Raw genomic sequence first — 22,576 nt, forward strand, 5'->3', positions numbered from 1 at the left:
AAGATATCCGGCGTAAAATACGAAATTCGGTGTCGAAAGACAAGTTTTTTTTAGGTTGAAGTATATACTTTGTTAAATGCCTAATAAATACGGAAGATTTAATAATAAAACTTCTAAAGAATCTAATTCTGAAAAAAATAGAGTAAATACAACCAGTAAAAGAATAAAATAAAAACTTTTAAAAATTGTTTTTTTATTGAAGCAAATTAGACAGAAAATTGTATTATTCTTTCTGTACCTAATAAACATTCTTTTTAAAAACCAAAACGTTAATTACCGAAAATTATTTTAAAGGAAATAAAAAATTTATAAAATAATGTTTTAGCTGTGTATATCTAATATTTTACATAGGTAAAACGAAATAATTACGTACAAAACTAAATTGAAATGTATGTTACTTTAGAAATATTTTTTAAAAATTTGCTTTACGTGTTCGAGTTTTACGTTGGATATTCTAAAAATTTCGGGAGTAACAGTTCTGGGACCTGTTTATCCTATTATCCAGCTCAAATTATATAAGAAACCACCAACTTTACTCCTTAATTTGTTTCCAAAAAATTACAGAAGGGCTTTTTTTTATTAGAAGAGCTGAAATCCAGGCGAAATCTTTCGCTAGCCGTAATTTGAAAACAAAGCGTTTCCAGATTTATATTTATATGAAATTTTTTTTATTATTTTCACCAGTAGAATACATTCTGAAAATTTCTCACTTTCTTCATGTGACATTCTGTATACATACGAGTTTCTTTGTAAATCATTTTTTCATAATAACTTATTTATTTCGTTTCAGTATTGTTATACGATAAGTTTGAACAGCCGTGAAAATAAATCTTAGACTAATTTTATATCCATTTCGATATACACTTATTTTCAAAAGCTATTATTAGTAGTATATTAGTCGTAAGCTTGAGTTAAAAAATTATTTTCTTTTAAGAATTGTTTTGTGAAATAATATTTATCGAGAATAAAACTGAATTTTACTCACGCTACGGAACTTATAATATATGAATTTCACTATTTTATTGCCAAAGGTGAATTTTATAAGATGATTGAAGTGAAGTAATATTAAGTATCTTAACAATAGAACATATGATTATTCATTTACAGCAACTGACAGTTGAACTAAGAAACGTAACATGAAATATTATCTAAACTGAAAAAATTGTCATTTATATGTATTTAAGCATAAATCTAAATAAAAGTTTCTCTACATACAAAAAATAAAATTAAAGAAGGATTTTACATTTATTGATTACTAGCAAGAAATATTAAAATACGGTTTAAATTATTAATGGAATAAGAAAATTTTTATAATTTTAAAATCGGTAGGTAAAATATTTAAAAAACTTCAGAGCTCAGGAAAATTAAAATCCAGGATAAATTTCTATTACAATATTTTCAAATATATTATAAACCACATATCCGAGAATTCCCCTTTTTTTATTTCCCATTTATTTTGAAAGAGATTAACTATTTCTCAGTATGATGCTATATAACCGTATTTTAATTAAATGTGAAATTGCCTGTATTTCTACCAAAACTTTCCTAAAAATTTTGTAAATTTAATCACCTGTTAATTCAATTTTTATTATACGATAAGATCATAGATTTAAATTAAACTTTTCTTAATATTATAGAAATAATGTATTAAACTAATCATCAGAACTAATATGTTAAAAATTTCTAACTATTTAAGGAAAACTGAAAGAAATAGATTTCATCACAGTGGTAAATAATTTTATAATTTTTGTACAGGATAATTTATTCTCCCCGCTTATGCAACTTATTCTTCAGAGGTTTTGCAGTTAGTGCAGCTGCTATGACTAAAGTTAGCAGTAGTGTCTTGAAACGGTTAAGAAATTCATTTAGTATCTGGTCAAATAGATTATGCGTTTTATTTGTGCTATCTTTTCACTGAATATGTATATCTTTTACCAAATTAAGTATGTTTGTAAATTGAATATAGCTAAGAATTTTCATCCACCAGGCGTACAACTTTGAATGATTTAGTTAATATGCGTTTAATGTAACATCATGTGCAAAAATTGATTCTGTTGCTATTTTTAATGCTTCCCTATAAATATTTCAACTGATTGTATATCGTAATTGCCTAATTCGTCGTTATTGTAATCAATGAAGAAATACAATAAAATTTTACAGTTCTGGGTTTCAGTCTATCTACAAGAAATATAGGTATATATATATATATATATATATATATATATATATATATACACACACACACACACACACACACACACACACACACACACACACACACATTATGTAAATTTATAAGTATGAATCACTTTTAATCACCTTGATAACTAATTAAATTTAAATTATTTAATTAAATAATTTTATTAATGACTGTTAATGCTTTAATAAATAGATGATTATATCAATATAAGTAAAAAATACTTACTGAAAGAATTAGAACGATGTGTATGAGCTCGTGGAATTGGCGGTCCAATATCCTCGACTTCTACTTCAGCACTCTCTTGTACCAGATCTTCAAGGGACTCAGTTCCACGTAGCTGAGGGAGGCTGAATGCTATTTCTTTCGATCTAGAACATAAATTGAAGAAAATCTAATGTTACTGATGTTTTCATATAACGTTTATTACATTAATACCTTAGTAAGCATTTCATTTTGAACTAAATAGTTTTAATATTTTTCTTAGGGTACTCTGGCACATACATTTTTGCTGCTAAAGAAATTGGAAGAAAGAAGGCGGCATAAGAATAAGACAAAAGAAAATGAAAGAGCAACATGTTTGAAATTAAATAATGATTTAAGGAAGGAAACAAAAACAGATAGGGAAAAATGGTTGAAGGAACAATGCAATGACACTGAGGATCTTGAAAAGAAATGGCTGTTTGATATGATTTATAGGATGGTGAAGAGTATTACATGGGAAAAATAGAAAAGTATTGATAAAATAAGAGAAATTGAGGATAAAGATGGTAAAAATGCTACATGAGGAGAAAAAAGTGAAAGATGGAAGGAGTGTACAGACCTATATATCACAAGAGTGAAACATGAGGAAAACATAGAAAAGGAATGGACGGTATCTGAAGAGGATAAAGGACTATCGATATCAATATTTGAAGAAAATCAATTAAAGAAAGGAAGATTAAAAAGTCAATTAAAAGTCAATAGTAGATAAACTTCTTTAATTTTATTAATGCTTAAAGTAGGAAGGAGTTAAAGAAATAATGGAAACTGTAATAGGATATACATTTCGGAACAATGACCTTAAGACTTTGACAGAATGATAATGACACCGATTTCAAAGAAAAACTGGTATCAAAAAAATATTTACAGAATACAAAACAATAAGTTTAATAGCTCACTCCGCTAACATATTGTTTATAGTCCCATAGTGGAGGTTGAAAAGAGTAATGGAAGAGAATTTAGGAGAGAAACAGTTTGCTTTCAGGAAAGGAAAAGGATACAGAGGTGCCATCAGATTACTAAAGATGGTTGGACAGAGATATTTAAAAAGAAGAAGAGAATTGAGTTGTGTTTCATAGATTTAGAGAAGGTATTCGTTAGAATCAAATGAAAGAAAATGATGAAGACACATAAAGAGTAAACAAGTGTAATGGTAAAATAAAAGATTAATTAAAGATTTATCAATAAAACGAAAAAACATCAATGAAAGTAAGTAAGAATACTAATGACTGGATGGGTCTAGGTAGAGGTTTTAGGCAAGGAACACTGTTCAACATTGAAGATACTATAAAGAATATGTTAGAAGTAAAAGAAAAAAGAATAAGTATACAAGAATGAAAAATAGGATGCATAAGTTTTGCTGATGATATGGAAGTCTAGCTGATTGCACATACGTGCTTTAAAAAGTACTTTAAAAGTACTGAAGGAATGAATGAAACAGTATGGAATGAAAATAATTATCGAAAAAACTAAAGTAATGCTAATATACAAAGAGGATCTAGTGGTAAGAACAAATGAAAGAAGAACAGAAAAATTTTAAAGTACAAATACTTGCGGGGCGATGATGAAAAATTAAAAAGCACAAAAAACTTGAGGCCTACTGTGACTGAAATAGAAGCCTAATAAGAAGAGGAAATTAGTATGTAATAAATTCTGTATTTAGAGTTAAGAAAGAGTTTAACGAAATGTTATGTATGGTATATGTATATGTAAAGCATGGACGATGAGAAAGAGGGAAAGGAACTGGATTAAGACTTTTGAGATGTGAATGTGGAAAAGGATAGAAAAGTAAGATGGAGCGATAAAGTAAATAATGAACAGGAATAAAAAGGAAAGAGCAGTTGTGCGGAAAGTACGTAAATGTAAAGGAAATTGGTAATGACATGTGGTTAAAATAAAAATCTTGATTACTGCATTGGAAGGGTCAATATAAAGAGAAAGAAAGAATTGATAAAAATAGGGGTGAAGTTAATAAATAAGGTGCAGCTTTGAAACTACAAGGAAACGAAGGAATTTGCTTGGGACAGAAATGGATGGAGATAGATGGAAACAGCGTTGGTGTAAGGTACTTGCTGACAGGCAGAACACCAAAAGAATATGATAGTTTTTGCTTGGAGAGTAAAGACTAAGTATCACCTCAATCAAGATAGTACGAACATCTGAGAAAAAGAGAAAGCAAACAGACGATAATACTCTTGCGTCGTAGCTTCCACCACTCGCGTTCAATGACCCATTTCCCCGCAACCGCTTTTATTTATCTACTTTTCTGTTGCTATCAAGAACAAACGATCTTAAGAAATTTCAAGGAAAAAATCTGTTCAATTAAAAAAAAAATTCATAAGAGAATAATTTATTTAGTTTCCGTTATACTTTCCTAAATCTATACAGTTTTATTTCTATAGGTTTTTTTCTTAATAATAATAAATTCAAACTGTTTACACTAGCAGAAAACATACATAATATCTTGTTAAATATAACATATGTTACATTTCAAGAAAATACGGATATATCAATAACAAAACATAAAAAATTATCTATCACGTACTTATCATAGAGACTGAAAATGTATCTTGCATAGCAATAGCATTTCTTTTATTGTTTTGTATCCGTTCCTTTTTTTTGTTCTACTTGGAACTCCTAAATCGACGGCCAAATCGGAATTTAGCTTAAAAATATGTTTTCTCAGTATTCTCATGTAAGGACGCCCGAAGATTAATTTTATATTCATGGAAAAGTTTTGTTAGAATTGTGTTTGCGCTATAAAAACGCGAAACCGATATCATTTACAGTTACTGTTATGTTACTCTTTTCATTCCACTTACAAAAAAAAACAATCTAAATATTTACTTTCATGAAAATTAAAATTATTTTAATTTATAAGTTATTTTGCCAGAATTAGTTATTTTGCTCAAATAACTAATTCTGGGCAGTCATATTGTCACTAAAATTAATTTATAAGTTTACATATAAGAAAAAATAAAATTTACTCGGCTTCCTATGATTTAAAAAAAAAATATTTTCCTTGAAAATTATAAAAACTTTTCACTGAATTGCATATAAACTTTTAATTTTTATGAAAAATTAATTTATAAAAAATGAAACATTTTTTGTGATCCTAAACGTTAGTAATTCCACACAAATGCACGCGCGCTTTTTTATTTTGTTTAATTTGTGGCTGATGTTTTGTCATAAAACTAAGAAAAAGCTGATTTCACTAGTGAACTTAACAAAAATCTATTTTTGATCTCGGTAAAGTAAATTTAGATTTATCTAATTTTTTTTAAACAGATTTTTTTGCCTGAGAATACATCTAACTTAACTGTTCTCGCATATACAACTGATGAAACTGGTTTAAACTGCTAAATCATACTGACTTGGTAGTTAAGAACATAATATTTTAACAAGACCGGTATAGCGAACATGAGTAATGGATTCCTACCAATTATTATGAAAGTAGTAGAAAATACAATAATTGGAGAAATCCATAAAGAGACAAAAAGAAGAACCGTTTTTGTAATGAATAGATCCATTTACCAATCGTCCTTTGTTACACTGTCCGCTGGCAAACAATAAACACCTGCTGAATCGAGAGAAAAGCCATAGGACCTAGTTATGGAATTCTTAGGAACGAAAACCATCGTTCTCACACTACGAGTTGGGTCCGATCCGGCAGATAAAGAGGCCAGAAGTATAAATATTCCTGAGTCGACTAAATGAGTACGGGCGAATCAGCCTAGCGAGACGTTACGACGTCAGTCCCGCAAGGGCAGTTCTGCGAGGAGTTAGCTAAGAGGGGCTGCAATTTGTGTGAGTTCGGCAGAGTTCTACGAACCAGTGCAGCGAGACGTTACGACGTCAATTCAACGAAAAAGGTCTGCGGTGTGAGTCTGCGAGATCAATTTTCGACAGCATTCTACGGGGAGAGCAGATGAGGGAGCAAATTTCCAGTCTAAATTAAATTCGATACAATTTAGAATACGCCACGGGGAATGCCAGTAAACATGAAATACTATCGATGAATTGCAGTAAAAATACAGGATGAATTTTAGTCCTGTTACCCAATTTTAAATGTAATTTAAGAAAGAGAAATTTAGGTGGAATAAAAAAGTGTATTTGTTACTTACAAAAGAGATTTAATAAAAAGCTATTACTTACATAATTGTTAAAGAATATGCTCAAAATGCTCACCCCTTGCGGTTATAGACGCACGGACTCTTTTCAGCATATTAGCAGAAACCTTTTTAAGAGTTGCATTGGAAATATTCGTGATTAAGTCTGTAATATTGACTTTAAGTTCATCAATAGTGTGAGGGTTATTTTTGAAGGCCTCGAACTTAATATAGCCCTACAAAAAGTAGTCAGGGGATGTGAGGTTTGGGGACCTTGGAGGCCATAAGCCCTTGCTTATTATTCGATCATCAAAATCAGCAGAAAATCCATGGTTTTTCGAGACGTGTGGCATGTAGCGCCGTCTTACTGAAACCAGCAAACCGTTCTTGAGCTTCCAGGAGGGACACAAATTAGCGAACAATGTTCCTGTACACTTCACCATTTACTGTCTGTTCGAAGAATATGGGTTCGACTATACGATGACGAGATATCGCACACCACACACCAATTTTTTCAGGATCCAAAGATTGTCTTGTAAAGCGTTTAATTTGACGGTTTAAACCATCCAATTTCGACAGTTTTGAATGTTCACATAACAGTCCAAGCTTCATCACTAAAGAACACTGTGTTTAAAAATTCGATTCCGTTATCATAAACGGGAGACCTAAACCAACGGCAATCGCTTGTTTAAATTTGGAGGCTGAAGCTCTTGGACTAAACGTACGCGATACGGATACAATTTCAATTTTTTAGCAGCTTTCTGAACACTCGTATATGACAAACCAACTTGCGTGGAAAGTTTTCGTAAACTTTTCCGTGGAGAATTGAACGATCTTGTTTTCACATTCTCTAAAATGTCATCTGTTAAGCGAGTTGGTCGACCACTACGTTTTCTGTCGCAAACACTACCTGTCTCTCGAAATCGGTTTGCTAGCCTAGAAATTGACATTTTTTTCTAGCGGAGTAACACCAATAAATTTAATTTGAAATGATTCTTTTACACTCGCGTACGATTTTGTAGCAAAATATTGTTCAAGAATGAAAACTCGTTGTTCTATGTTAAAGAAATTCTGTTCGTAACACGACCGGAGACGGCACAAAAGTTTACACAGCTCAAGGAGAATCAACTCACACTGCCGTATCTATACCGGTTGAGTAGCGCTACCAAATTCGTGTCACAAACAAAATTTTCCTTTCTTAGAAAAAAATTACCAGACATTAACTATTGGGTAACAGGACTAAAAAATCACCCCGTTTAATGAAAGAAATAAGTTACTAAATTTCATTCATGTAATGTTAGGGTAGTTTTATTTGTGGACAGTAAAGGTATTTGTAAGTGAACTTTATTCGATTGTTTTTTAATACAAGACTAGTAGTTAAAAAGGGTTAAGACTAGCGGTTTCTTTTGTTAATGGGTCTGAATTCTGGTCGTCTATTTATCTACCTGGAAAAAATTCCATACGATTATTTATTTTAAACTCTGCCTTGCTTGTAATCTTTATTTATCATTTAAAATTCACATTTATGATTATTTGATATATAATATTATGATTATGGAAAAGGCAAGGAAGGAAATATAGTGGGTGAATACGGGCTGGGCAAAAGGAATGAAAGAGGGGACCGATTTATAGAATTTTGTACGAAGTATAATTTAGTAATTGTCAACACAGAGTTTAAAAATCATAATAGATGAATATGCACATGAAGAAAGCCAGGTGATACTGCAAAGTGTATCAGATAGATTATATCATGGTTAACCAAAGATTTAGAAATCAACTCGTTGCCTGCAAAACGTACCCTGTTTTATATTTCAGAAGAAGAACATATAACTGTTAGCTGTGCAATTATGCATACATAATTTTATTTTAGATTTGTCTTATTTCATTTTTTAGTAATTTTAAAATGTAAAGTTCATTGACAATTGTGAAATCTCTACATAAATGTGTAATTTAGCAAAACCTTTGAATAATAACCTAATTTAGATTGGTTTTCACTTAGTGTTAAATAAAGTAACCCTAATTTTATGAAAAGTGAAGCACAGGACTTAACAATGTTGCAAACCTGAGAAATTAATTTAGAATGAAGTAAAATTTCATAGAGATGAAGATATTTAATTTCAATATATATACAGGAAAGTTAATATTTTGAACGCGTATGTATATATTTTATATATGAAAATGAAATTACCTTAAACTTCATTTATATTCAGAATGAAGTTTATTTGATGCGAAATTTGTCTACGTTTATCAGGTACGTTCATGAACGCTTAAATGACTAACATCAATTAATAGTGCAAATATCCAGGTCTGTTATGGAAACTTAAATTCAGTTACCAGCACTGCTACCTTAATGTACAACTCCTCTTAAAAATCAAATTTTATTTGAATTTCTATTGTACAAAATGATTTTATGATAATACTTGTTAAATAATTTTCAAATTACAAAAATTGCTAGAATGACAAGTTTAAATGATATCTCCTTCACAAAATAAATTGACCGTCTAGTGTTCTTTAAAGAAATGTAAGATTTATTAATTTTTTTATAACGTATGAATTGTGGCTACGTAATCATACCATAATAAAGCTTTCAAATATGAATAAAAATGTTTACATTCCTAACTAAAAATCTATGATTTAGAAGGGAATAATAACGAGTTTTTATAATAATAAAATGTGAAACAAAACAGCTTTTTTACAGCTTTATTCTCTTAGTTCACAGGAAATAAAAATAAATGGAAGTAACAAAAGATTAATAAAATAGTGCACAAAATAAATTTGAATATTCTTTTGGCAATCAAGAGTTTGGGAACGCATGTTATAAGGTGAACTTAATAATAATTTTAAAAGACACGTTAAATATATGAGCTGTACATGAAAGTGCACGCATATTTACATACACGCGCACGCACGCACGCACACATAATTTTTGTGAGTAGTCTTAGGCCATTAAGCCTGTGTGCCGTAACGCTGACAGGTAATAATAAATTACTTTTGACTGATGGTAATAAAAATTCGATAAAAAATATTTACACGCATTTATTCCTTTAGCCAGTATGTATAAAAACAAAATCATGACTTCCGATTTTACGAGTAAGTTCTCGGAAGTGTTGGCATATTAAAACCAATAGTTACTCTCTGAGAAAGTTGATAGGTTACTTAAACATATGTGTGGTTTGCTCACGAGCGTATATATGAATGATTGTGTATTTGCGGAATAAAAACTTTAAATTGAATTTAACGAGTTAAAATAAAATATAAAAGCGTATCATTTATATAAGGTAATATGGAGTTTTTACAACATCTTTCAAATTTGGAATCTTTATGAAGTAAAACATAGCTTCTCGTTATTTCAAGTTTTGTTGTTTTTGGTAATTTTTAGTTTTGAATTTATTTTGTTTTCTGTATAATTTTTTTTTTCATCAAGTTATTTTAAAACAATGACTTTTGTGATGCCAACAGTTATTTTTTTCTATTCGTATGATCTCTCACTTAAACACCGGAATAGTTTCGTACCTAACGAAGATAACCTCTACCAATCATCTTACTGTCTGTATACGGCCAGATTATTTGTGCATTAAGGAGCTACTATCTGTTATACTTTTTTGTGCGCCAAGTGTAACAAAGTAACACAATAAAGCACTGTGGAATCTGATTGTTCGATTAGCTTCTCAGCAAGAAAATTAAAACATTTTGAAATCCGTTTCCATACTTGTTTATGGTTGTTTTTTTTTTTTTTTTATTAGAACTGATAAACAGTATATTTTTTATTCACCACAAAGGTTTTAAGCTTGCAAATGAGAAGCAAACAGTGTGAAGATTTTGTTGAAATACTCGTATGTTAAATTTGACAAATGAAACCGGAAATTAAACTTGGAACCTCGAGTATCAAAACCTAAGACGCTACGGCGATTGTTGGAGTCAAAATTTGAATTTTCAGCTTGAAATTGAAGGTCTAGACTTTTTTTTACTGAAAATAACTTGAACTTAAAACAACTAAGAGTTATGATATTAACTGCATTTTATTTACATCGTTTGCTAAACATTTGAAGTTTGCTTCTTAATAACGGTAAAAAATCAAAAATTAAATTAAAAGAAAAATTGTATTGTAATTTTATTTTACAATTTACAATAAATAATCGATACCATGACACAACACAAATAACTTAAGTACATTGCTTTAATATATTTTTTGAGAGAAAGTTACTTGAGGGTAATTTTTTTACGGGAATAATACAGTATGAAAGAAAATAAAATCATGTTTAAGATGTCGTATGCTACAACACACAAGTTAAAATAATATGAAAATATTACGAAGTGCAACTCACTTCACATATTTGCTTTTAGAGAACGTGCACCACTTACATTTGAAGCGTGTTTATCGAGAAATATCAGGTTCATAATGTTTCTTATATTTACAATATTAAATTTTTTACGTAACTTTGCTTCAAGAAATAATAAATTCAATATTCCCTTGACAAATAGAAGAATATACCCAACAGTTATTTAATGTTGTTTGTAGTTGAAGAAAATTTTTTAATTAATTGTTATTTTACTATTTTTAATTTATATTTCTGTTCAGAAAAAATTGCAAAAGTTGTAATGTATATCTTTCAAATAAATTTCTTTTGTCAATAAACTGCAAAACTATGGTTATTTTGGTTATAGGTAATTCACGTCAGTAATTTTAAACCCATCCTTTAAAATTGATCATTCTTTGAAAGCCCTTGATGTAACCACCATTTTCATTTTAAAATAACATTTTCACTGTAAAAGATAATTAAACTTCTGCCGATCATTCCTTTTAATATTTATTACAGGTTTTAAAAAATACTCTTTTCATTTTTTTTAAAGGGTTGCAAATTAGGTTAATTATTTATAAAAAAATTAGAAATCTAATTATATCTTCTTTTTTTATGTTTGACCTAAGAGGGTGGACCAGCCAGTGCATTGCCCACCCCCAGATGGTGCCTTCACCTCTAGCTCACCGAAGCTCCCCCCTACTGAGGGAGGGATCCAGCCGGGTCTCGGTCTTGTTCTTTCACTTGAACTCAGTGACTCAGGGGGTCCCCGGTCAGTGATCAAGGGCGGCCCACCTCAGTGAACCGCCACCTCACGAGCAGGACTATCTCTGTGGCCCTACCAAAAGCACTATTCTTCTTGCCGCTTTCTGACATCACTTTCCTTCTGTTTCATAATTCTGGCTACTAAGGAATCAATTATGGGAATGATTCATATGAACGTTACAATGACTTGACCCAACGTGGGACCGTTCACTACGCACAATAGTGGCTGAGGTTTGCATCAAATGACCCGAATAAGCCATACTCACCTTGGGCTTGTAAGTAGTACTTGTAAGTACTAAGTTTGGCTTCCTGCCAAACGAAAATAAGGTCAGCTACTAACTTCACGAATTAAAATGTTAATTGTTCGACTGAGTTAATGTTTACTGAGAGCTGTTCCTGCCAGAAATTCTAGTTATTTTTTGCATAGGGTTCAAGAGCTGGTCTTATTGCAGGGCTAGACTACTCCCCTGTAAATGTTATGGTTCAGGTTTTCTGACATTATCATAAAAATTTTACTAGTCAATTTGTTTTAATATGATGTATATTTTTCTGTTGATTTTTTCAATACGAGTTTTTTAAAAATAATTTGTCGGACCAAAAAGTAGTCTGATTTTTCGTTTTAATACATATTATTATTATTATTTTGCTACTTTGATTCAAATACAGAGCAAATGTTAAAGAAGGAAATTTCTAACATTTACGTTATTTAAGACTTTTAAGGAAAAATCTTTTTTACCGTTTGAACGCTTTTTACTCTTTCATCTGCGCCTGCATCCTTTTGAATGCCTCTGCTTACATGATGAAGCATAGCTGTAACATAATACATCTCTAAACTATGCCTGAAGGAAAGTTAATTTACAAAATAAGATTTTTTTTCACTAACAACGGTTTAGAATATGACTTAATTGATTTCGTGTTATCAAATTGCAAGTGTTTATTATTTGCTACTTTTCCATATTTTACACCATATTCCTGTTAGAAGTACGTTATGTATTTATCTAATCATTAAGCCAATATATTTAGTGAACTAGTAAATTTTCAGTAAAGCTTTTATATATAACAACCAAATTCATACATCGTTAAACTGACTTTTATTAATATTTGTGTAAGTAATAATAAAAAAAATTGTTGTAGTATTTCCAGCTGTGCATATATTTATTATTGCACTAAAAGGATTTACTGTGGGATTAATTTAATTTCAACGTATTTACAGTTTAGAAATAATTTTTTGACTGCATCGATTTGAAGTCAGATGACTGAATTGATTTTTACAGTAGTTAAAATTTAATTTAAAAAAACTCTCGATGTTGTAAATAAAACAGAAGAGCCGAAAACCTTTTCAGAATGTTTTTTTCTTCATATTGTTGGTTAGTGATATAACAACAATAATCCAGATTATAGTAACTCTAAAATCGAGCCGACGTCAAGGATGATTGCATGACCTAGTTTACTGCATTTTTTTTGGAATACGCCGACTAGAAGATTTATCTACTTTGAAATTCAGTTGATCGCATCATTCATGATATGTCAACTTTTACGAGTAATTCTTTAGTACATATTATCTCTCTATTTTTATTCATATTTCAGCTCATAATTAGCAAGCAAATAGTTTATATGCCATGTGAATAAAAATTTTACTACTACATAGGTAAAAGCTTTAGTGGTATAGTCAAAGTTAATCAGGTAAACCATTCATTAAAAAATATATTTAAAACTTTTTATACTTTAAACCTTTAAAAATTAAAATTTAGAGAAGATTTTCTTTTCCCAAAATGGAAGAAAATGTATTTCCATGTGTACGAGTATTCCATGTATTTTCTGTGTATATAAATTATGTGTTTTTAATTATCTCGTGTATTAAAATGTGAGTTTGTTAAAGAAGTGAATTCTGGCCAATTTATCCTGCTCACCGGTTAAGTTAACATTTCCAAAAACAATTAAGTCACAAGATATGAAAACCTTTTTAAGAAAACCTTTTGTAAAACAATAAATTATGAGTAAAGTGAGCGTAGAACAATTATATCTGCATAGAATGGTTATAGTTACTTTTGTGATTGCTAATTTTTTCATTTGATGCCTTTCTCTTTCTCACTTTATGATTTTCAATGGAATCTGTTTCAGAGATCTTCAACTGGAAAACCGGTTCATTAAAACTGATAATATAAATGTCATTGTAATAATTTTGAATGGTGTGCTTATATTTTGTTAAACACTGTACCTGTTGTTATTATTACTATTATTTTCAATTATTGAACTCAAATGCAGAAAAAAAGCATGAAACAATCTTAAGTATGACATGAGGTCTGGGCTCTTGTTTTACTAAGGAAAACTTCTTACATTGTAAAAAGCAAATATTACATCAAATATCTCGTGTTTGCTCTGTCAGAAGCCGGGAGCTGCTCTTTCTTTACATCTTTCAGCAGCTCAGGTTGAGTTGAACGTGATGTACTTCCTCACAAATGCACCCAGAATTACGGATTTCTGCATAGTGAGATAGAGGTTAGGAGGTTCCTACGGTTTTCAGTAACCCATGGAGAAAGTTTTTATATTTCATCTAGTTTACTGATAATTATGGGCACTACTTTCAGCTTACTCTACTCCAGATCTCACTAATCTCATTTCCCATGTCTTAGTATTAGGATATTTTTTCAGAATGTTTTTTTTCTTCATATTGTTGGTTAGTTGTATGACAACAATAATCGATATTATCTTCTCCTTTTGCATGACAACGATATCAAGACTTCAGTCCTTCACTTCTCTTTCTGTGAGGACGGTGCGATCATAATATATCTTAAAGCTATCGTTCTCCATTTCAGAAAGTAGAACATATTGATAATACTGGACATTCTTCTCAAGCAATTCTAGATTAAGAGTAATATTTTTGTGGAGGATTCTCGGCAGGACGTGTACTCTTTGGACCTAATACCTGACATCCCCGGATCACGTGCTCATAGACTCATTCATGATGCCACATAGACTACAGCAATCGGTAAGCACCGTGACATTCTTGATTATTTCTTCCGATAACATAGCAAGCCGATAAGAGGCTTGAATCGCAAAACAGAATATCTCAGTTTCGGCAAACATTCCGGTGTTCTTGAGCCGCGCAAAGGACCTTTGACCCTACTTTCTGCGTGGCTCAATGAAGTCAAACACTTGTCTTCGTTTACTATTCCCTTGTGAAACAAGCTGATTGTGCTATTCTTTCAGAAATAATCTGTAAGGTTTCGCAGCTATCACTTGTAACGTTACCCCTGCAAAATCCTCACTTCTTTTCCCCTTGGCAGATAAAAGCGAACAGTAGAACTTCACGGGTGCGTTGGAAGGTGAATTATACGCGCATCTGTCTATCAACCTTTCCTGTTTCATTCTCATCCATTTCAGGATACCAAAGCACCCAATGGCACCATGAATATCTTTAAGGCCTATATGTTATTATGCCCATTCAAATGTAATTTCATAACGGCACACAACAGTTCCATTAGTCCTAATGTTAGGATTTCTTGGGCGTAGAGGTACGTAATCCCAGTATCTTCTAAATATCCAGATAACTATTGCTCTCACCACGTCATCACTGCTTGGAGCTTCATGGATGAAACAGCATAATCACCAATCTGCGCCTTTCTTCATTTACATTGTACTGACCCTGTATTTTTTGAGGCCAAACCTCATGGGTATGTTGACATTTAATTTCTCGATCAGTTATTGAGCATTAGGATTTCCCTTCCAGTGCCAAAAAAATGAAAGTTTGTTATCGATCATATAAATGAAGTGTCTGTAATTGCATGGACCTAAGTTGTAGGCGTTTTGGCTGACATCAGCAAGCTTGAAAGCGTGTTCAACGCTTTTAAGCACTGCCATAAAAGAGAGCACTGAAAGCATCACTCTAAAATGCCTCACTTGCTCTTCCTTTAAAATTTGTTACCAAGGTGTTAGAATATTTTGACACATATAACGGGCATTAATATTTTATATATCATAGAAAAACAAATAGTAAGGTGGTATTTGGCAGTGTCTTCTACTTCTGAACGCAATTTAGAATCATGTATAAGACTCTTTCGGTGGAAATTTCTGTAATAGATCTACATTCCTAAGAGTTATTGCTAATATTATTATTTTAATTATTATTATTGAGAACACGAGTAATTTGTGTAAGTTCCGGTTGTCAACCATAGTTATGGTCACAAAAAGAATAAACGAAATCACAAGGTGGATAAAATAATACAGGAAAATTGTAATAATATTTATATTCAGATTATCATATTTGCAGACGTGACTTGAGAGCAAATAAATAAATAAATTATATATCATCTGCGATGGTGATTTGTATATCGCTTTCGCTTTTCTGTCGGAATTATTTTCATAATAATAATATATTATTATTATTATATATATGTATATATATATATATATAGTATGTGTGGCAAACGGATAAGTAAGAATAGGGATTGGGGTAAAAAGTAATTTTGTGTGTATTTTTAGCAATCTGAGAACTGTAAAACACTAGCTTACAGTTAGCGTGTTACAAACCGCATCAACACTTTGGGACGGAATTTTACTCACCAGTTACTACAATTTCCAAACGCACAAAACTTTCACTAATGCTGCAAGTACTATGCTGCACAGTATTATAACCTACACATTGCTGTTTAAGTAAATAATGAAAACTATCCTAAATTTGAGTTTAAACAAAGTTTGCACCGAAAATTCGGAAGGAAAACTTTTATCTAATTTTTATCTCACATTCTTCTTTATTTTTATTAGTTCTTGCATTTTCAATAGAAAATATATGAATTTTATTCATTAAAAATGGGTAAAGGAAACATAATTAAAAAATATAATAATAATAACTATTACGTATCGTCGTATAAAGACAATAAAATTTAAGATCTGTAATTATGCTTGTATAGATATAAAAGAATTCTTAGATCGTTTTTCTTTTTATCTTCTTCATCAATAACTGATTTCTTATAAAAAGTAAAGATTTTAACTAAATTATAACGGTAAAGTCTATAATCTGCAAAAAAAATCTAAAGTCAATTTTGACCAGTAAAATTGGCTAAGTTTAATTTAAAAATATATGACCCTTTCTATATAATACTTATTAAAAACAGTAATAAATTTTCAACTGTGAAATTATTTATTTCACAATGATTTAACACAAAAAATACAAAATAAAAAGACTAAAGGAAAATAATAACTGCTTTAGTTTTTCTCTTTAAGAGTTTCCCTTTAAGCGAATTTGCTCAAAAACGTAGACATAAAGAATTTTTATGGAATTTCTAAAACTTGATTTTCCTACGCTTTAAGAATATTAAAAACATGAATAAGATTCTTATTACCAGGATTAAATTGCTTAGGTATTTTATTTGAAATCAGATATATAAACAATATAAACTTATACGCGCGCGCGCGTATGTAGTATTTAGCATTTCAAATTACGGTTTTATTTCTATTAGTGTAACAAAACTTAACTTTGTACTGTACTTTTTCATGTGGCTGATTCTTTCATTCCAACGGTAATATAAAACTCCCATACATCTCTTTTTAAAGGGAACCCAATATTCATTAAAATTTATTTATGTTGGTTGACATGTTATTTGTTTAAGAATTATTTGTAATATAAAAAAGTAAAAGTATATAAAAGAAAATTCATTGAAAATAATATTTATAGAATCCAATAATACTGAGAGGAGTGAAGAATGAGCCAGATTCTCGTAGTGTAGGAGGTATTGTTTCTGGTGTTGTAGAGAATGATTGTTTTTTTCGTAAAAACTTTGAATTTGCTGTTTTTTAGCTAAAGACTTTTTATCTACTAATCCAGAATTTTCTGAAGATTAGCTTTCTATCGTTTACCAAAATAATATATGTATGCATCCATCTTTGTTACGTGAAGGAAATGAAATAACATTTTTTTATATTTTTATTAGTTGAAGGGAAAATATTATTAATCATGAAGTTTAAAATGAATTAACAATTGAAACTTTGAAATTTATTTAAAATTGATTATGGATTCGTAGAAATACTTAATTAAAGACCTAATGGCCGATTTCAAGAAAACAATTTATGAGCTACTGTTTGAAAGTATATTGTCTGATTTAAATGCTATTCTCGGTGTTAAAGAATAATGTAGACACAACAGGATAACAAAAAACTGAAATAGAAAATTAAGAAACTGGGAATAAATTTAGATAGTGTTAAAACGAAAAAAATGATTTAATGCTGTTTAATCAAAAATCGCAAAAAAAGATTCTCATAGTTTAGTGTCAACTCTCAAACAACTATTTTCTAAAATTCTGTAAGTATCATTGGCACGTAGTGATTTTAATAGAACTTTTCTACACGCAAAATTTAAACTGGGGAAAACTCGTTTAAATTGCTGTATTTGTCATCGGATTCAGTAAGTACTATTTATTAGAAAATGGTTCCAAGTTCAAGAATGCAAATTTACTTTTAAAGAATGATGTTAGCATAGAGGAAAGACAACTTGATTCCCAGTATGCCTTTTATTAAAAATATTCGGAAGAATGAAGAAAAGGTTCCATGGCTACCTCAAAGTTGGAGGTAAATCTTATAGTTACCAAGATGTGATAAATGATTTACAGTTTTGGCATCTTGGAGGAGGCTGATTATATAAGTAAATTTTTCCAACGGTAATAGAATTACGACCTCATGTTATGATCTTTAGAAACGATTTCTATACCCTTGTTAAGTCTTATTACGATAAGCGTCTCAGGATATGATATGAAATTAAAATTGGGAAAACATATATTAGGTTTAGAGCACGGATAACAAACTAGAGTGTTATTTCCCAGCTTAGTTTGGCAAGCGAGTTATATCTAATTATCTATTTAGATACAGTATTTGATGGGATACAAAGCGTTGAAAATGTAGTGGAAACTGAAGATATATCGCATTTTTTGTTAAAATGCCTAATTTACTCTTAAGTTGCAAGTTGCTGTTTAATTTTAGAATTACACTACGGCAACAATGATATAAACTTGAAACGCATTCTTCGAATTGAGGAAAAAGATCAGCTTCAAAAAGTACATTTTTATATACTTTTTTATGTTAAAGAATTCCTGAGATTTGGATTGTAATAATTCATTTATGAATACACAATCTACATCTCTTTTTTCTGTTGTAAAAACGTTGTTTTTTGAGTTATTACTTAAAAATTCAAACGTACTGATTTGAACAGGAAAGAATGTTATCTGTATGCTAAATCAACCTAACTGATCGAACTGAAATTATATGTGGTTTGGTGTCCTGCTGGTGACTATGATTTATTGTTTAAAATCTTATAACTGATTAAGATGTGACCTATAAACACTTTCGAATTTCTTTTTAGAAAGATTTTATTATTATTTTTTTTCTTTTTAATGCAAAAATAAATTTAATTAATTTGATCTATATTCTGGCTCACTAAAAATTATTCATTTATTTGTTTTATTTTGTACTAATTTGTAATGTACAATTTATACTTATATTTAACTAAAGACTATTTATTTATATACATTACACTTTTTTTAGAAAAAATCGGCAAAATATTTGAGTACATATTTTTTGTTTCATTTTTAATCAGTCAACTTATAGTGAAACCTTTTAAACTGTTAGTACTGTTATTTAATCTTTGAACATAAATAATTCGATCAGTATTAATGAAAAAATAATACCAAGAAAAAACGGACAAATTGAATACGCTTTTCTTTTTTTTATTGAAAAATAAGTGTAGTTTTTATATTTATTAATTGGTTAAATAACATTATTCGAAAACATTTCAAATTGTGATTTTATATATATCAGTAGTGGAAAAGTGGTCGACTGAACAAATTACAGGAATTAACTTCATACAACTTACAGTTGACAAAAAGTAATCAAGCGTTGAGAGACCAAAACATTCACGCCAATATTACTGATACTCAGTAATACAGTTTCAATTTTATCTCAATTTAAAACCTTTTAATTTCACGTTGTACAATTTTTCTCCAGTATTCAACTCTGTTAATTGAAAATCAAAACAACTTTTTTCACAGTTCTAATGATTCATCAAATCAATTTATAATAAATCAGTTTAGGTACAGTTTTTTTTGAAGATTATTTATTTAAGTCTGATTTATTGATTAAAATTATACATATTAGTCAAAATGACAATCTCCTGTTATTGAAGTCGGTTAAATTAATAAATTGTAGGGGAAGTGAGACTTGGTACGTTAGTAGCAATGAAGAAACACACCAGGGTTAATCTAGTGATGAACGCATCTTCGCACATCAGTTGATTTAGAAGTCAAGAGTTCCAGCGTTCAAGTCCTAGTAAAGGTAGTTACTTTTATACGGATTTGAATACTAGATTGTGAATACCGGTGTTCTTTGGTAGTTGGGTTTCGATTAACCACATCTCAAAAATGGCCGACCTGAGACTGTACAAAACTACATTTCACTTACACTCATACACATCATCCCCTTTCATCCTCTGAAGTAATACCTGACAGTAATTCCCAGACGCTAAACAAGAAAAAGGAAGAAAGTAGCAATGAAGAATTGGAAAGATCTTTATTAAGTTTTTCGGTGATAAATTTGTAAATCTTGGTTAAAATCTGGATTTTTTAATATTTTCGTTTCTTCAGAACCCAAGTATTAAACTTGTCCAAGTGAGTGTTATGCTAACGTTCTAAGTTATGAATAGAATAAGACCAAATAAATAGATTAATTCTATATTAACAAAAATGTGAAATGTTTTTTTGCCCAGTAAGCCACACTTCATGTTTTCATCAGTTTATGCACTTCAACCTACACTCTACCGCACGGAATTATTGGAATACGGGTAATAATTCATCACAATCGAAGAGAAGGAGAGGATAAAACTAGGGTGAGCTAAGTGCCTTCAGTGTTTGTAAAAAAAAAAGTATTAGTGTGTTTGAACATATATCCCAACTTTAGACAAAAGAAGACACACCTAAGTACTGTAAATATCTACTTATCAAAGGAGGACATACACATATATCTTATTTTATAAGGAGAAATGACCACTGTTAAAAGGGTTTTTCCCTGTTCAAACATCAGAACAGAATCTTTTCTAAATAGCAATCTTGGTTTCGACAAAACGTAAAGAAATTAGGCTTAAGAATGTTTCAAGGATAACCGTTGTGAATTTTGCGAGGTTATCTCTGTATACCTGTTAATCGTTTTCTTGATACTTGTATGGATACAGCCAATAAACGACCACAAATCGTTTAGTGGCTAACCTAAACCTTTAGCTACTTTAATGGCTGAGACATGGTTTATGTCAGCCATAAACATTGTATAAGCCTCAAACAGTAACAGAAGCATCGCGGACTTGGCATTTACATGCCAAAAGGGACTATCTTGCCTTTCTCAGACTTTTACCTGATATTTTCAGGTCAATTTTTTGAACAAAATAACCGCTAGATATTTTACGTTATCAAAGACTAAATTTAGCTCTACAGGTAACACCTTTTTTTATTCCCATAGAAACTAAATATAAAATTCAATTGATAGCACATATTGATTTAATACACAGCTGATGTTGAGCGCTAATAATTTAAAATTCGCTGAATTCTGCACTAATTTTCTCCGTTAAATTTTATTTCTGAATGAAATTCTTTCAAAATAGTTTTGAATAAATTATATATTTTCAGTATTACCATTAATTTGTTACAATTAAACTTGATTTTGGAAAGAAAATAAGACAAAAAATACACAGAAAGACCAAATTTCTTTTGTTTACGAAACTTAGGTAATCACTCAACCCATGACACAAATTAAATAATCATTCATTAAATAACAGTAAATGTAACGACATAGTCTTAAAAAAAATACTTAAATGTGTTTTGGTTTTTTTTTTTTTTTAATTATATCGAAGTTGAATGCCAATAAATGAAGATTAAATATAATTTTTTTTTTAACTGGATTTTAAGTTAATTAAACAAACTTTATTTTAATATGATTAAAGAGACTGAATTTCTTAACGTATTTCTGGTCTTATTACACAAATAAGATCAGTTTTATTAACGAGTTGAATTTTTAAAATTCGAAATTGTCAATTAAGATTCGATATATATTAAATTACAACTTGTTAATTATAAATTTCAACAGTTAACTTTTGGTGTGTAAACTGTGGTCTGTTTGACGAAGAAATATGAAACAGATTGCTTGTTAAATATTAAATATATTTAACTATTGTTTATGTCTTAGTTACTGAATATCTGAGGAAGAAAAAATTATGTTTAGTAACAAAGTGTAGAAAGTTTTATTTGTTTATAGTTTTATATTTCATTAAAAATACTTGTGCAAAATAAAAATATTTTAATTTTGAGTAATATGAAATTTAACTAAACTTAACTATAAATTTATTTATCTTTAATTAATAAATAAGTTTATCGAATACGTTACAGAGTTTTTTGTGTTTTTTTTTTTACAAAAAGAGAAACATTAGTAGGATAAAATTAAAGAAATGATGAAATAATGAAGAAATGTAAAACTGAGGATAAACTGACTAAAACGAAATATATGTTTTTTAGGTAATAAAAGCTGCTTAGAATTTTTTTGAAAATAGTACTAAATATGTTAGTAATTGAATTACAGATAAATGTTTGCAACGTTTAGAAGAATCTAGGCTTCTGGCGGGTAGCCCTACGGCAAGTTTTTCTATTTATTACGTTTCCTGTATATAATGTGACAAAAATGAGACCAATGCAAAATTTTTCATCAGTATAAAACAATGTTTTCTTATAATTCCCTGCCAGAAATATCTTTAATTAGTATTGTGATGTTTCAGGATCTTGAAAGGAATAATGGAATACCGGATTCTGATCCTTTCAGTCTATCAAAAGTATTTGGATCCATTTAAATAAATAGCATCCCCTATGAAATTCATGTTCCCTATTTCATTTTAATTATAGAAATAATTAAAAAAATTAAAACCA

General features: G+C 29.8%; 1 protein-coding gene across 1 annotated transcript in view; it reads right to left on the minus strand.

The window, feature by feature from the left end:
* The window catches only part of LOC142318264 (synaptotagmin-15-like), a 215,954-nt gene that overhangs the window by 114,940 nt on the left and 78,438 nt on the right, over positions 1–22,576 (minus strand). The window contains exon 4 of the mRNA XM_075354830.1: positions 2,426–2,568. Within this exon, the coding sequence (XP_075210945.1) occupies positions 2,426–2,568 (143 nt within the window). The remainder of the gene's footprint in view (positions 1–2,425; positions 2,569–22,576) is intronic.

The sequence above is a fragment of the Lycorma delicatula genome, chromosome 1 (genome assembly GCF_047948215.1).
Source record: "Lycorma delicatula isolate Av1 chromosome 1, ASM4794821v1, whole genome shotgun sequence".
Taxonomy (NCBI): Eukaryota; Metazoa; Arthropoda; class Insecta; order Hemiptera; family Fulgoridae; genus Lycorma; species Lycorma delicatula.